Here is an 18611-nt window from a genome sequence, read left to right as displayed (position 1 = left end):
GAAGGTTATTTATTCATTAATTGGAAGGGAAAAACAATCAATCAGCAGTATCTTTGTGTTTAATTAAATTTATTACTATTGTTTATAAATATTTGTATTAAAATTTAAAACTAAAATTCTTTTATTTGCTTTAATGAAATTTATATACATGCTGACTATTCTATGTACTAGTCAGAGAGCTGACATCACATCAGAAAGGTCCTGGGTTTGAATCCCGGGCAAGGTATGGATGTTCTTCCAATGTTGGCCAATCTAATACGATGCTACTGAAAGAGTGGTCAACATATATATCCAACTAATGCCCCAATTATTAGTATCAATCGGGTGGGCACTGGAAGAAAAAAAATTTGCAGGTTTAATTATAAAACTGTTTTCTGACTTGCAAGGTGCACCAATTTATCTTTTTCCTTAATTTTTAAATAAGTTCCCTAGTTGTTAGTAAATTGTAAAAGTTAATAACATCATTTCTTTTATTACAGAAATCAACAATGCATATATTTTCTTCTTTTTTTTTAAATCCAAAAAATTTAAATATTAAGATCATGCTTACGAAGCAAGATTAATTCCTCTAGGTAAATATTATTCTACAAAATTTTATAATTTATGAAAGTTACAGATAATTAAATCATCAATAAATCTAAAAGCAAATTTAATATTAAGAGTATAATTTATTTTTCATAAAGTGTAAAAATAAGTTAGCCAAGATTGATGAAAAATTAGATCCTTGTGGCATTCCATCAATTTGAGCAAAAATATACTTTCCATTGTAAAGATAATTATTAAAAAGACAAATATTAGTTGAAATTTACCAATAATCAAAATTGCTATTTAGAATATTTTTTATAATCATAGTAATAACTTGGTAATAATAATAGTAATAATCTCTTAAAAAAAAAAAGACTAAGCTTAAAATTTTTACTATTTTTTATTTGCAATTTAAATAATATTTTCGTTAAAAAATTTAGCTTTTTATCAGAGGTTAAAAATTAAAATTAATAATATACAATTTCGATCAACCCAATAATGATCAACCCAAAATTTATTAAAATTTCTATAAATTTAGAATGATCACTTGTGGGTCTAATACTTACCTACCTAAACCTGGCTCCATTTTCTCTAACTGCTTAAATAAAAGTACTACTAACGATATTAAAGAAGGTTTTTCTTGAATTATTACTATTGGACAACCGATTTTAGAATTTATTAAACAAAATAAAATAAATGCTATTGCGACATTTGATTTCCAAGATCTATTCAACAGCATTCCCCTTTTTTAGATAAAATATGTTCTTTTGATTTATTACTATGATTATAAAAATATCCTTAATTGTGATTTTGAATAAGATTCTAGTTAATATGTCTTTTCAATAATTATCTTTACAATGGGAAACACATTTTTGTTTAAATTGATTGAATACCACAAGAATCTAATTATTCATCACTCTTAGCTTTTATTTTTACTTTATTATTAAAAAACATTTTACTCTTTATATTAAATTTGTTTTTAGATTTACTGATGATTTACTTATTTTTAATTTTCATAACTAGAAAAATTTTGTTGAATAATATGCATGCCGGAGGATTAATCTTGCTTCGTAATCATGCCGATAATATTAATTTTAATATTTTGGATTTAAGTATTAAAAGAGAAGAAAATATCTGCATTGTTGATTTGTATGATTAAAGATAGGAATTTTACATTTAATATAAATAAACTAATTATATGGAATGGAAATTATGCTACATGGAATTATATGGAAATATATTATATGGAAATTATGCTACATGGAATTATATGGAAATATATTATATGGATATATATTATATGGAAATTTAATATAAAAAGAACTAATTATACTAGTTGTATCTAATGTTTCTAATAATTAAATACCATTTTAATCAAACGAATAGAATTATAAGGATTTGTAGCAATATTTATTGATCGAAAAAACAAATAGACAAACTCTTCCAAAATTTGATATAAAAAATGGATATCCAATATAATCCAATATATAGCTAAATTCTATATAAAATCATTGAGTTAATTTTATTTTATAATTATTAATAAATTATTGAAAATTTCTTTGTTAACTAAATTTATATTTTTACCATGTCCATAACCAATTTAGGTCAGGAGACATTTTAAATCTTTATTAATAATGATTTAAGTTGCTTAATTGGCTATCACTTGAAACACTAATCAGGAATTGTTTAAATTTTTTTTTCATTAAATATTAACACTTTCTCTTAAATCATCAATATTATAATTAAAATTCAACCTTATTAATTATAAACTTTGAATTATCCAGCATAATATTATTACCTTGTGCACATCCAGTTTCGAGCCAATCCAAGGTAACAAACAAATAAACCGCTATTTCGAGTTCACTAAGAACGTTCCATAAAATGATCCCATTATCCTCTATTTACTCTTTTATTTTCATATTTTGTAATCTGGCAAGCTTGTTACGAAAATATATTAAATGTGTTATGTAATATATAAATATGTTAAAATACAGAGAAAACATAGAAAATAATAAAGATTAGTGAAAAGAAAAAAAAAATTATTAAAATGAATTATTTTTAAAAATATTTAAAAAATGTGTTATTTATTTGAAAAGAAATTATCAAAAAGTCGGCAAACAAAATATACAAAAGATACAATCTCCCCATCAGCCCACATGACAATATACGCAAAAAGTAGTGCTCTCCATTATTGTATCAATATGGCAAAGGCAAAATATATAAATACTTTTTTGTGAGGAGCACTCAAAGAAATTTGAACGAAACTAGAACTCACCAAGCAAAAAATATATGAAATAAAACACATCAAGCAAGAAACAGAAGTAAAAATGCAAAGAAAAAACAGAAGAAAACACCGGAATCCCTCAAGAATGACCCAAAATATCTTTGCAACAACATTGCCAGACCGCAAAATATGGAAACAGAAGCGCAAATGGATTGATCCTGCTGGAATAGTCGAATATGTAGATGAAAATGCTAAGCAAGCTTAATGAAAAACTCTTCTTTGAACTTACGAAGAACTTTTATTAAGAAAGAAAAAATATGGCTTAACTTAAACTTTCTAAAATGAAAACAAACCACGAGAGTATTCTACTCTCCACTGCGTAAAACAGCTATAGTCGCTCCATACATTTATATAATCTTGATCTGTCTTATATATACAAGCATACATTTAATATACAATCAAAAAACATTTGCATTATGGGAGTTAAAGTTAACGTCATAAATACACTTAGAATATCTGGGGTCTGTCTAGGTTTTTCTGAGAGGTACCTATTTTGTGAAATAATTTGTGAAAAATTTAAAATTATATTTAAAAATCAACACAAAAATATGGATTTATCGTTTCTTAAGGGATACAAAAATAAAATTTTAAGAAAAAGTATTTCTTGAAACTACCGTTTTTCCTAAAATTGAATTTGGGAAGGTACCGCTAAACGGTAGTAAATTCTGCCTGGACAGACCCCCGAATATGTAAATTTGTCTTTAAATTATTTTTAGATGTTAAAAATAAACTTAAAATAAAGAAATAAAAAAGTCCACAAATGAAAGAAAATACCCCTTTTTTTAGTTTAAAAACCCCTTCCATCCCACTCCATTCATTTCCTTGTGGACTATCTAAAACTAGATGTCATTAGCTCTGATACTCTTGAAGTTCATGCTTTCGAATCATTGTCAAAATCAGGCTCAACTGAGACGTAAAGTAAGGTTTAAATTGTTGCTACGGAAGAAATTCAAATTTGCTGATCCTTATGATACCAGATGTGCTTTTGATTGGTGCTGACTTTTATTGAACTGTGGCGAACTCGGAGGTTCCTTTTAGGCTATCTGAAACATTTGCTCTCATTCCATCAATTTTTCAATGATTTTTGTCTGGATCCAGATCACACACATCTGTTACTATTGCAGTTCATAACATTAACATTGAAACAGCGTCTAATTTTTTGCATAATCATGTCAGAAAACTGGGAATTGGATACTTTAGGCATTAAGCCCATGCAAAACAAAGAAATGTCCACGCTCAACTCTGAAATTTTGAAAGACTTTCAAGATTTTTATAAAGAACTAGAAATTCGTAGAGTTAAGTTGCCTTCTGGAAAAGGCGTTACTCTTTCTTCCTGCAATGTGGCATCTGAACGCTTCCATATTTTGTGGAAGAGGTCACAAAGAAAACTTAACTTAAAAGAAATGCATGTAAAACACATGCGGGATTACATTGACCGAAATCAAGTTGAAATAGCAACGGACAATCATATTAATGAAGAGAATAGCTATTACATACATTCCCCATCATTTAGTCTAAAAGAGAAAAATAAAGAAATTAAAGGGTGAATTGTGTTCGATGCCTTTTCTCAATTCAAGCCTTTTTACAGTTAACATTTTGTGAGAAAGACAGATGTGCTACTCCTACCGGTTTACACGATTACCCATTGGACTAACTTGCAGTCGTTTCTTCCTTTCAACTACTCTTTATGAGTTATACTGTATGTACTCAGCATTTATCCTACCGCAGCTAAACATCTAAAAAACAATATCTTTATGGATGATTTTGTTATTGGCCAAAGCGAAAATAATATTCTACGAAATGCGGGAACTTGTGACACTTATTAGCCTTCCTTTAGCGAAATGGTGTACTAATTCTCAAGTTTTAAACGACGAATGGAAAAAAGGAAAATATAGAATTCAAAAGTAAGACTCAAGTTTTTGGTGTTGTCCATTGGGACACTGAGGAAGATTCATTCTATCAAAATATTGAGGAATATGATCAGGAATTCCTTAAAGTACCGGTCATTAAACGCCTGCTTCTTAGAACTGTATCAAACTTTTTCGATTCTTTGAGAATTTTTTCTCCATCTACAGTAGTAGGAAAAATTCTCTTTCAGGATACATGGATGAGTGGTTTTCGATGGGACGAGCTACTATTTCCATCCATTGCAACACGATTGTCTAAATAGATAGCAGACTTAACCAAATTTAAACGACATCCAAGTTTTAAGATGGATTGGAATATTCTTCGTCTGATGTTACCATTCATGTATTGTGCGATGCCTCTGAACGTGCTTACGAGGCGGTGTTATATGTACAGTCCGATAAAAAAAAAAAAAACGAATCACCCTGAATAACTTTCGTTCTAATGATCGGATTTTCACGAACTAAGTGTCAATCTTAATGATTCCAGGGGGTGACCTCAAATATGCAAATTAATTAGTGCTAACTATTAATTAAGTTACGAAATCAGACACCAAAACGTACTTTTTCTGAATAAACATATATATTTTTTTACATATTTGGAATCCTGACACTTAAAATAGTCAAAATTTCGAAAACATTTGGTCCTAAATGGGATCGCAATAAAGATTTATAATTGAACCATAAAAAATTTTCGAGTTGCTTTCTGGCTAAAGCAGAGGTGTCAAACTCAATTTTGCAGAGGGCCATTTATTAAATTTAGAATATGTAGGCGGGCCAGATGCAAATAAATTATTATAACTGAATTATTATAAAATTTTATTTATCTAATTATATAGTTTATAATATACGGTTGTTAAAAATCATATCAAAGTTATAAAAGATAATTATTTTCACCTCGAGGATCCAGATACTTGACTTCTCTTGTTTTTGACAAACTCATTGATGTCCGGTGTCATATTTGTTATAATTACTTTAAGAATTGATTGGAGATGTTCATTCGTAAGTCTTGCGCAATGCTTGTTCTTATTTATTTTCATGACGGAAAACATCTGTTCGCATAAATAGGCGCTACCAAACATGCACAGAATGCGTGCTGCATGCTTTTTTAATTCCGGGTAGTTATCCAAACTCTTGAAATATTGAGTATAAAATTTAAGCTCTGTAACCTCTTTAAATTTTTCTTTCAAAATACTGTCCGATTGAAGATTTATCAACTCCATCTGCAAATGAACTGATGGTGCCTGTGAAGCTTCGACATTGAATGGATTGTTGAAAATTGGGAATTCTGTTTCATTCATTTTGTGGAAGTCTTCAAAACAATTGTTGAATTCCGTGATCAGATTTTGCAGAAGTTGAGAATATCCAATTTATTTTTGGTTCACAGTGCCAAATGATTTTAAATGAGGAAAACGATCCAAAGTTTGATTTTTTACCTGATTTTCCCATAGCCACAACTTTGTTTCAAAGGCTTGAATACATGAATACATTTGAGTGACAATCAGATTTTTACTCTGTAACTTTACATTCAGATCAGTCAAGTGTTAATTCATATCTACCAATAAGGCATAATCAATCCACCAGTCATTGTCATAATCAATTGGGTTGCCTTTTTCTAACATGAAAGCTTGAATAGGGTCACGTAATGGAAAAAATCTTTCTAAAACTACTCCTCGACTGAGCCAACGAACTTCAGTGAAATAAGGGACATCAAAAAAAATTTTCGTCCAGAACTGTCGGTGATTTAGTCCTCTGCTCCTTATAAAATTTACTATTTTAATTATAGGTTGCATGACATGGTTCATTTTTAAATGTTTGGGTGCCAATGATTCCTGATGAATTATACAGGGAAATCCCACAAAATTCCCTGATGTTTTCTGTTTTAATTTAGTTACAACGCCCGAATGTTTGCCAGCCATGGCAGGAGCGCCGACCGTATTTGTGCTGCTAAGTATATTCCAGTCGAAGATTCCGCTTGTTGCTAAGAAATGGCGTTACTGTTACTGTCTATCTCTCTCGCTTTTCTAGGCACGCGCTGCCCTTGAAATTACTTATAAATGTAGTGTGCACATTTTAAAAGTTCCTTAGAGGAATCGAGTGAAGTCTAAAAGCTCTAAAAAACACGATTGTTCTTTCTGTGACACATCGCGATCGCGGGCCGTATTGATACGAACCGGGGGCCGGTTGCGGCCCGCGGGCAGTATCTTTGACATGACTGGGTTAAAGGAAACAGATTGTTATTGTTTTTTTTTAATCTCCTTTGAAAAGGAAATTTAAATCAATTAATATATTATTTTTGATTCTCCGAGATTTTAGAATCTTGACGTTAAACTTTCTATCTGACATTTATTTTTTTAAAGCTGTTTTAACGTCATTTGTATGACAGTTTTGAATTGAAACCAAATTTTCATAAGTTATTATTAAATTTATGAAGAGTTGCTGGGTTAATTGCTTTTGCACCTCACTTCGAGTTTCTTAGGAAAGGAAAAAAAATGATCAAGCAAAGGTGGACCTGAAAAAAAGATAGCTATTCTGATGCATAATCACAAGATTTTATAAAATTCTCGGTATTTATTTTCGATAAAATTGTAAATCGGAATAAATAAATACAAAAAAAACACGGAAAAAATTAAGAAAAACAATAAGTTTTATTTATTGCGCATAAGCTGCAAGTAAATAGAACTCATAAAATAATTTCAAAACGTAGAGAAAACATGGGAAAAATTACAGAAGAATTAAAAAAGGAATAAAAAAAGAAAAATAATAATAAAAATAAAATAACAAGAAACCGGAAAAAAATTCCGAAAAAAAGGAAAAAAAATTTCTAAAAATATCCGGGAAATAAAAGATACGATCTTTTCAACAGCTCACAATTATATCCGTACAAAAGAGTGCTTTTTAATATTGTATCAATATAGCCTAAGCAAAATATATCAATACAATAGTGTGAGAAGCACTAAAAAATTTTTACAAAAAAATTACAACAAATAAAATAGAACAAAGCAAATAAATATAAAAATATCACGTAAAAACAGAAAATTAAATATGAAGAAAAAACAGAATAAAACATATTCCATAAAGCGAGTAGCGAATTCAAATGAACTTACATGAACGGGAAATTTTTCAAGAATGATTTAAAATATTTTCGAAACAAGATTGCCAGATTACAAAATATGAAACCAAAAGCGAAAAATGAGGTAATAGCTTAAATAGAGGGGCTTTGTATTAAAGTGCGTTCGTACTCTGCAGTACTGAAGTGCGTTTGATGTGTTAGTAACCAAAGATGAGCCCGATAATGGATGTGCTCAAGGTAATATTACACTGGGTAATTTAAAGAAGTTGACAATTAATAATTTTAGAAAATTAATATTTATTTAAGAAAAAAAATAGAAAAGAGAAAGAAACATGAATTGCCTGTTTCACACATAATTTTAGCCACGGATTTGCCCGAAATGGATTTACGCGTCAAAACATTACATAAACTAACAAAGAAATCTTTATATAAAGAAATGTTATTATAATGCTTTTTAAATTTATTATTCTGTTTTTGTCGGAAAAAATAGTAACTTCGTTAAGTCATGAAAGGTTCTTGGAATTAGACGTGAAAATCTGAATTTGAAAATTTAAAATGTAGCAGATACCCTACCCTGTATTAAGGTTTTTACAATACTTTTTAACTCTGACACTCTTTTCATGAGATAACTTCTTTTGCCAACGATTTCGTCCTTTTTTTGTTAGTTAAAACAAGCTTACGCATTCTTGTAATTTTTACATTTTATATTTGAAATTTCAATGTCGAAAAACATGTATGAAGTGACGCCTAGTTCAAAGAATCTAAGTTAAATAGTTGTAAGGCCGATTATTACGAAAACTATTAACTACTCCGGTTCAATGAAACTATAAATGAATCATTAATATTCTTGTTCTTTTTATTACAAAATATTAGGAGAAATTTGTATTCATAATTTCTTCAAAACGTGTGTTAAAACCATTATTATAAGTTAAGTAAGTAGAAAAAAGTCAAATGGAGGAAAAGAACAATTTTTGAGATGATGATTCTAAAAATAGCACGTTTTTCGAATCTTTTTAAAATTTTTTATTTTAGTAGTTGTTTAACAAAACAAGGCATATCGAACATTTTCCTGATATAGCACTATTTTTTTGAACTGTGAAAAAGTTGAGAAATCATATACACAACTTTTTAAGCAAATATTTTCAACTTTTTAAAACAGAAGGGTAACTTTCTTTAAGTTAGCGCACAAGAATAACTTTGAATGTCGAAATAAAATTGTATGTCCATAGTTTTTGTTCATTTAAAAAATAAAGCAATCTCTTGTACTTTTCAGCTGTGCACACATACGCATTTACTTTTTTTTACTCGAATAAATAAGAAACTATAAGAAAAAAAGAAAATAATTTATCTTCATTTTTCGTAAACAATAATATTCTAAGTAAACAGTCCGCTGTTCTGCTTCGAATTATATTGTGTGTGATCAGTAGAATATTTTTAATTCCTTAACAAGATTTAATTTTCAGATAGCTGACAATAATTCTAAGTTTTCTTTCAATAAGAATACTAAAAGGAAACACAAATATTTTTAATTCTGAATAGGAAAAACTTCTTTGAAAAAAAAAACGCGCTAAAAAGCAGCAGAAATTTCAGAAAAAAGTAACAATAAAGAAAACGAAGGAAATAAAAATATGACCACCGAAGCCGACGTCTTCAGGGGGTACCGGCCTCGGTAGCCATAAAAACAAAACCATTTCTAATTGAGGGAGAAGCAAATGCTTAAATTAACTCCCTCAGTACCCCGATGGTTTTGCATAGAAGTCCAGGAAAAAAAAACATACAATACAAATACAATCACAAACAAATTAAGAAAAGAAACTCAAACAAAATCATCAGAGAAATAAAAAATTTTGAGTTTTTATTTTTTTGAGTTTTTATTTTTCTGATGATTTCGTTTGAGTTTCTTTTCTTAATTTGTTATTTGTATTGCATGTTTTTTTTTCCCTGGACTTCTATACGAAACCATCGGGGTACTGAGGGAGTTAATTTAAGCATTTGCTTCTCCCTCAATTAGAAATGGTTTTGTTTTTATGGCTACCGAGGCCGGTACCCCCTGAAGACGTCGGCTTCGGTGGTCATATTTTTATTTCCTTCGTTTTCTTTATTACTTTCAATAAGAACTTAGCAATAATTGAAAAAGATATTTTATTATAAAGGAAAACATAAATTAAAATACTAAAACGATTGATTAGTATATTATTGGAAAATAATATATATGGTTGCATAAAAAATAAGATTTTGTGTTAAAATTTAATTAAAAAGTTAAAAAAATAATTCTGCGAAACAAGCGCAGACAGATAATTTACAAATTTATTTTAAGACTAAGGCGATATATAAGATGTAAAAAAGTTTTAAGATCATTAAAAATGCTGACTACGTATTTTTATTAATATTTATAAAATATATATTCAAGAAATTGATAAATATATTATTCCAAATCTATTCATACGTGTGTATATTATTGAAATTGTATCAGTTATTGAAAAACAAGATAAAAAATAATAATAATCGCATTAAATAAGCATATTCTGGTGTATAATAGTATTCTATCAGAAGCACGCTTTTATAAAACTAGACATCCGTTCAATTAAGTGTTTTTTTATTCAAAATGTTTTATTCAAATTTCTTTACTAAATTTCAAATAAATTATTAAAGGACTGAAAGAGAAACAGCGTATTTTATTAGCCCTGGTATTTTATAATTGGGTATAATATAGCCTACGTCACAGGTTGTGTTGTTCCTACTAAATTTAACCCATGAACGGCATTTTCTGCGAGCCTAACTTCAAGCCACAAATAAACAAACGAAGAGTTCGATCGTTTAAATAGCTGCTCGCCAGATTTTATTGCATTATAAAGAAAAGTTATTGAAACTAAATACAACTAAATAAACAACAACAACTAAAACAAATAACAACAACTACTAATAACAATAACTAAATAAACAACAACTAAATTCCATTCGTTTAGCATTGCGTCATATGTTGTTCCTACTAAATCGAAGTAGTTGTGTTTTTTTCATATTATACCCAATTAGAAAGAAATAAAAAATAAAAAGATTAGCAAACGATTATTAGCGAAAAAAATATGAATGAAATTTTACGCTACGCGCGCGAGTCAAGTTCCTCGCAAGTTTATCACATTTTAATATTAATCGCCCCATTTAATTATTTCTTTATTGTCGCCAAATTATTTTTTAAAAATAATTTATTTTTCTCAGCTTCTAATAAATAAAAACAGTTGAAACTTTAGATTTTTCAATTGAAAAATATGTAGATTAATATGGTATAAAAAATACATACCTTATAATTCAAAATTTTTTCATTCTCAATTTAATTAAATAATAAAAAATAATTAATACTTATTAAAAATTATTTTTTTCATGAAATTATCTTTGAGTAAATGAGTTTTATGAGTGGGTGCAATTTTTTTTGAATTGCTTTATTAGTTTTAAAAAAATGACTAAAAACGCAATAAGTTAAATTAACATTAAGGGGTACGAACTTTGGATCGCTCTCCTGACCAAACTATGGGGACCCTATTTCCCAGATTGCGGCTACCCCCTATATTTTGAAGGTTAAGAATCCAAATATGTAAAAAAAATGTATGTTTATTCAGAGAAAGTACGTTTTTGTGTCTGATTTCGTAACTTAATTAATAGTTAGCACTAATTAATTAGCATATTTGATGTCACCGCCTGGAACCATTAGGATTGACACTTAGTTCGTGAAAATCCGATCATTAGAACGAAAGTTATTCAGGGTCATTCGTTTTTTTTAATTTTTTTTTATTTTGCTGACTGTTCGTTTTACAGGAGATAATAAATTACAAGTTCGAATGGTTTGCAGTCTTAATAGACTTTCTCCTCTTAAAAGAATAAAACTTCCTTGTTTGAAGCTATTGGCCGCCTTATTGGAAGCTCGTTTACTCCACCATTTTTGTATAGAAACAAATTTAGATAGAAACACAGCAACACTTTGGCGCGACTCAGCAATTACCTTAAACTGGATTCAAGGGGATTCAAATCGATGGAAAACATTTTTCGAACACCGAAATTCTCAATTACACAACTCCAGTATAATGGGGGTATTACCCGGTTAACCTAACTCCAGTGGATTATTTATCTCATGGTGTTTCACCAACAGAACTTTCATCATTAGACATTTGGTGACAAGGACCACCATGGTTATCAGATTTTTTGATTTTGACTCGAACACAAAATCTCAATTAAAAAAATTTCTGCAAACATTGATTAACTTTTGTAAATAGTTTCTACCCTTTTGTAGCCAAATCATTTGGGCAAAATCTGTTTGAAAATCATGGATTTTTTTAAAAAAAATATTTAATTTTTATAAAGCTCTTTATTGTTTCACACCACAGGAATGAGTCTGTTAATAAACCAAAATAAGCTGAAAATAGAAATCCAAAAATGTTACGTGTAAAAACACTTTTTAAATGATTGAAAAAATACCTGAAAATTGAGAAGGAAAAAAAGTATGCAAGACTCACTTATCCACAAAATGTTATCAACATTTTAATGAAAATATCGATGTGAGATTTTGTTTATTTACTTAAAATTGTGTGAATATATGAATTTCAATGTATGATTTTTAAATCACGTGCACATAAATCTCGTTATTTAATTTTAGAATCTCGGTGTTTGAATTTAAAATCTCGATGTTTGATTTTAAAATCTCGTGGATACGAAATCTCGATGTTTGATTTTAAAATCGCTTGAAGCGCGATATTTGATATAAAATTCCGAAAATACAAAAACAGTATGTGCTATCTTATCTGATCATCTGTCGTGGGATACAAAATGTGCTCAACGAAAGACCGCTGTAAAACTGACTATCTTACTAGTACGCTCTTACTAGTAAGCGATTAGTAGTTACGTTGCTTAGTGCCCTAACGTACAGCTGATTTTCAACGCTATTACTTAGGAAACATCGTTGGCATATAACATTTGTAGAATTCAAATTTTATAAAATGGCGAAAGTACAGTTAAAATTTAGCAAACTTTAAAGATATTCAACAGAAAATAAGGAACATTGAAACTGTCCGGCAGAGGATTAGAAACTTCAAAACTGTCTGGCAGTGGGTTAAGAATTTCGAAACTGTCTGAAGACTTCAAATAAGGCAAACATTAACAGATATAGAATTCAGATTTTATAAAACGACGTTAGTACAGTGCCATTTTATTAACCTTTAGGGTTGCCTGGCAGGCGGTTTGCAGCATGCGAACTGACCGGCTCTTTGGAAAAAGTCTTAAAGCAGTTGCCCGAATAACATAGACAAAATTCACCTTTTATAGAAAGCGAATGACGTAAGTCGGTTACTATTTTTTTACCTTTCGAAGTATCTATCAGGTAGTTAGCAGTATGCGAACTATCCGGCTACTTGGAAAACGTCATAAAATAGTTGCACAGGTAATATATAAAATATTATATAAAAGATTCAGCTTTTATAAAATGATGTAAGTAGGGTCCCATTTTGTGCAACTTTGCCACCTGTTACCTGCCAGTAGCAACGCGTCACAAAGTTAATTATAGCCAACCGTTCTTACCCGCTTTAGTGTACTGTACTTGTCGTAGAAAAATTTTCACCCTTTATACTATTACGTGGGTTCGGTGTTCACTGGCTCTTGCTCTGAAGTGGTTAAATGTGAGTTAAAAGTTGGTTAAATACTAGTAATTCAACAAAATATTTGTTTATTGGACATTGTTGAAAGTTATCTTGATATATGTTAGGGTTAAAGTAATAAATATGACTGTTAATAATAATAACCAGTAATTATAATTAATAATAAAATTTTTTTTAAAAAATTGTGATTGATTAAAGGCATTAATTACATTAACTGATTATTAATGATTGTCAATGAAATTTGATCAGTGTGATTTATTAGTTATAATTTATAGAAACTTCAACACTAACATAGTTTTGTAATGTCTGTGCTGTGATAATAATTCTTTCGTAGAGAATGGCAGGGTTAAAAAAAAAATTAAAGTTGCATGAAATACGGATTTTTACTTATATCTTAAATTCAAATAATATTGCTCGGGAAATAATAAATATTATTCAATATAATAAAATTAAAACAGAAATTAAAATAATAAATGTGCGTAAAATTACCATTTCGCATGCGTGTTTGGAAATCTCTTAATAAATGTGTTGAAAATTATAACTTTGACTGAACGTGATTTGTCATTATTAATAATAACCGGTAAATGTGATAAATTCTGTTACATTATTCTCTTTACCCGATTTACCTGGCTATTATTGATAATAAACGGTTGATATTAATATTAAACAATTAATTACTTTGTAACATGTGTGAACCGCGAGTGTTTTGCTCTATGATTTGGACGAATGGGGAAAATTTAACCCTCGAAAATGCTCTGCGTCGTTGATCAAAAAGGAGAACGCTTGCCGGACTTGCTTGATGCCATGTCTACCCAAGCGACGAAAATTAAAATAATAATAATAATAAATTTTTTTATTTTAAATAAAAAACATTACAGTAGTGTTCTCCTTTTTTATTTTAATGGGATTTATTGCGGCGCACTAAAGCTACCCTCATGAGCTATTGGCGATGATCTGGGATTAATTCTTAGTGATAATCTGAAGAACTTACCCTTGCTTCCTCTCACTACCGTACCTGAAATTTAGATTGTTTGCAGACGAGGGGGTAGTGATACCTATTCTCTGCACCACACTCCCTGACCTTCGAACCGTGCATGGATTTTTTTCGACTTTGAAACTGCGTTGATAATAAATTATAGTGGTTTTCGATGCACTAAAAAACACAATTGGTGACAGGTTAGTCTTATCAGACATCCAAAAAATTCGAGAAGTTGCTATGTCGCGACTGTGAAAATGAAACACGCTGATTTTATGTCATTTTTTAATCCATTGTGTGGAATATTTGAGGGAGAATCTCAAAGCGCTTGAGTCCATCAGAGAGATTTTATTTTATATCAGGTGTCGAACAGCAGATCCCTTTTTGATTTAAGTCTCTCAGTGTTCAACTCCATGAATTTTGAACGGTACCTAGAAGACAAGGGAACTTCTGGTATAAATTAGTCTTCGTGGAGGATGGAGAAGTAAAACGCCCACGGTTAGCATGATGACAAAGGGAACCCCTTGAGGGACATTTAAAATTCTGAGAAATGCTGCCGAAGACAGCAGGGAAAGGCTAAGTCGCGAAACGGTAGTTTATTGTGCTAGACTAATTGGCCACAGGTGAAGTTTTAATTTGGAAAAATAATAATAAATCACTCTTATTACCAAGAAATTTTAATGTTTTACATCATTGTTTCTGATTTCTTAATCGTTGTCTGTATTTTTTTTTCTTTATCCTCTATTCATAAATTATATATAAATAATTTGTTGTTGTAATATTAATTCTTTTATGGTTTCTACATAAATGCATTTTATAAATTTTTGTTTGTTAGAATATGGTGGCTTAGAATTGGATTATTCGTATTCCGCTGCATTCTTAGAAGAATTAGGTAAAATTGGTTGCGGAGGTGTCCAAATGGCGATAGCCGTACACACCGATATGTCTACTCCAGCTTTGTCGAGGTAAATATTTAATTATAGATTTGTTATCCTCATCTGTCAAATAAGTGCTTGTTTGATGCTGTTGTTGTCGGCCATTAAGGCAGAAGGAATGCTATCGTTCTTGTTTCCCAGTGGTGCCACCTGTGGCCATGAATTCGACTTCTGCCACACCCGCTTTTAGGGCGGACCCATTCATACATCTATTCATTCATCCATAGATCGTAATTTTAACCTGAACCAGATAACGGTCAATCTCCAATTCAGTACCCCCAGTGGTATAATTTGTTATGGAAACATGGAGGACTTTGCTGGCAGGCAGATTTAACCTTCACCAGTCACCATTTACTACACTAGGATTACTAGCCATTTACTAGGGGAGTTTTTGGCCGGTTGGATTCGTTCTCCCATCCTCATGAACGTGAGTTCAGTGTCCTGCCGACCCGGCCTTGTTTGGTGTTATTTACAGCTAATTGGGGAGGTATCTTAAGTAGATTTATAAACTCACTTCTAAATAAGTAATTAATGAAGAAGTAGAGTTATATAAAACTCTAAATTTTCGACAATAGTATCAGTCACTCTTCTCTTAAATGCTTAATAATTTAATAAATGTATTTGAAGACACAACCCATTCCAAATATCTTCTAAGCATAATTCAAGTTAATTTACTAATGAAACATAATTAAAGTTAATTTACTTTTGAAATATATAAGGGCAAATAATTAATAGCTGTGTTAAATCTTAAATGAAAGAAAATTCATTTCACTTTCATCCTAGTACGTAACAAAATCTTACATGCAGTTATATTTATCCTAACATTCAGTTACATTGATGGGTTTACTAAAACTAGTTTATGAATACCGGTAGATATTTTCCTGTATTCTCTCATAACCTATAAACGATGCATTCTAAATTATGGTATTTTAAAAGAATTAGAATTTTTAATTTTTATTTTTCTTGCATTCGCACTTAAAGCTTAAAACACCTATGCAGTTCGTTTTCTTAAATACTCTAAATATGCTTTTTGATGCCATTCTCAAATACGCATTTTGAGCTATGTCCTTTTTCTAAAACACATATTTTTAGTTATGCCCCTTTTCTGAAACACGCATTTTTAGTTATACCCATTTTCTTAAACACGCATTTTGAGCTTTGTTCATTTTCTTAAACTTTCACTTTGAACTGAGCTCATTTTCTTATACAAAATTGTTTTGAGCTGTGTCTATTGGATTGATGAGGATGGCATTGAAAGGGTTAAATATGTTATCCGACAGTTTTTTGTCTAGATTTTTAAACATTGTCCGCACTTTTGATTTCTTACGTGTTTACTACGAACTTGGGTGCAAAAAGGAAACCTTGTTGAAAAGCTGTATAAAAAAAGGTTAAAAAAAATTTTTTTTTTGTGAATTTTTTTTTCTACTGGGGTAGGTGTTAAAGTAAAAAGAAATCATTTTCTTACTCGAATTTTAAACTGAATTTTTATGTCTCAAAAATTTATAATTATTATATTCTCATTTATTTTGTTACTAGTTGAATATCTGTTCTTCGTACGGGGGTACTGAACAACGCAACGAAATCTTGCACATAACTGATAGATATATACTAGCACAATTAATAAAGCTAAAATGATTCCATTTTTTAAATTTATTATTATACTTTGTCCTTTCCGGTGGCTTCATGCTATTGAATCAAGCAAAATACGTTTTTCAATTGTTCATCCCATCAAAATAAAGATCAACTATATTCAGAATAATTTCACGTGATGCCGTTGCTCGAGGCCAACTGATAAGAAAATTTTCCACAGCCAAACAATTTTCTCCGGTGCTTAGAGGGTTGCAGCAAAATTAAAAGAGAAACGGAAAATAAGGGGGAAAGCGAATATATACAACTTATTTGACGTACTTGTTACAAAATAAATAAATTAAAAATCTAACTTGATGAGCTTTCAATCGTAGTGAACCAAAGACTTGGAATGATATGCCATTTTTAATTTTCGCCAAAGAAATATGCCCATATTTGGCGTTCTTTAACTTTTTTCTTACTTATAAAAAGTGCACTCTTTCACTAAACACTCCACCAACTTGTTGTGGCAGTTCAATAATGCGTTTTTACTTCAAGGAAAGCCATAATTGGTATTTCAACAAGAAAAAATCAAGTATACTCACACATGTGACCCTACACTGTAAAAAAAAAACAAACTCGGCAAATGTTTAACCGATACTTGTTGCAAAGTATCTAATTGCACCATAGTTTAGTTAATCCCAAAAACTACCTATAGTGTGAAAGGCATCATGTTTTTGAACAAATTAAAATCTCTAAATTTTCTGATCTGAAAAACGTTTGATTAACTTAAGTATATTCTTGCAACCACTTTTCTTTCAGAATCCCTGGTTAAAAAGCGGGAGTCATCGAAAATGAGTGGCTTTACGTATTTTTGTGGCTAGATAAATCTGTGCCAATATCACAACAGTCCTGTTCTGGGAAACTATTATTGTAATCCATGGAGGAATTCAACGTAAACTGTTATATAATCTTGATATAAAAACAACATCAACTTCTATCTTTCACGTTTTTATGCAATATACATTTACATTTTTTATGAAGCTGTGTCCGAAATATTAAGTATTTAGCAACAAAATTGTTGTATTAAATTACACACTCATTTTAGATTCGGAAGCGATGAGCTGAGAAGAGAGTTTTTGGCTCCATCTATAGCTGGTGATCGGGTATCTTGTATTGGTGTCAGTGAAGTACACTGTGGTTCTGACGTTGCTGGTAAGTTTATTCTATTTAAAAACATTTTTAAACAGTTTTTCGTAAGTATTTTTTGTTTTATTTTAAAATGTGTTTCTTTTGTTATCAATCTATAAGGGACTCCTGCATACCCTTGGTAAAATTTGTCTCCAATTTTTTTAATTTTTTTTATTGATTGTTGATTACCGGAATGAAAAATATATCAGTGGTGAGCTTTTTATTATAGACACTGCGTGTTTAATGAACTGGATATAGCTCGCAAAATGCATGTTAAAAACTATATATATAACGTCGTTTAAGGATTAAAACAGATCTTAGGCATGAAAGGAGAGTACAAAATTAATTTATTAATTATTAGACAGAGAACGTTTATCAAAGTGGTCACGAAATGTTGTGTTCCTCAATATAAGTTAGGAAAAATCTTGCAAAGTAAATCCGTAAAATATTTCTGATATAGCTTGTTGAGATAAATGAACATAGATAAAATATAAGGGAAGCATGTGTGTTTACACATG

The 18611-nt window shown here is 30.0% G+C and overlaps 1 protein-coding gene across 1 annotated transcript in view; it reads left to right on the top strand.

Moving 5' to 3' along the window:
- The window catches only part of LOC107436781 (putative acyl-CoA dehydrogenase 6), a 43192-nt gene that overhangs the window by 3026 nt on the left and 21555 nt on the right, over window positions 1–18611 (top strand). Inside the window, exons 3-4 of the mRNA XM_087159026.1 lie at window positions 15237–15366; window positions 18011–18117. Coding sequence (XP_087015152.1) covers window positions 15237–15366; window positions 18011–18117 — 237 coding nt within the window. The remainder of the gene's footprint in view (window positions 1–15236; window positions 15367–18010; window positions 18118–18611) is intronic.

The sequence above is a fragment of the Parasteatoda tepidariorum genome, chromosome 1 (genome assembly GCF_982258835.1).
Source record: "Parasteatoda tepidariorum strain Cologne lab strain chromosome 1, Ptep-v5.0, whole genome shotgun sequence".
NCBI classification, from domain to species: Eukaryota; Metazoa; Arthropoda; class Arachnida; order Araneae; family Theridiidae; genus Parasteatoda; species Parasteatoda tepidariorum.
Note: the sequence above shows the minus strand (reverse complement) of the source record. Positions and strands in the feature narration are given on the sequence as shown.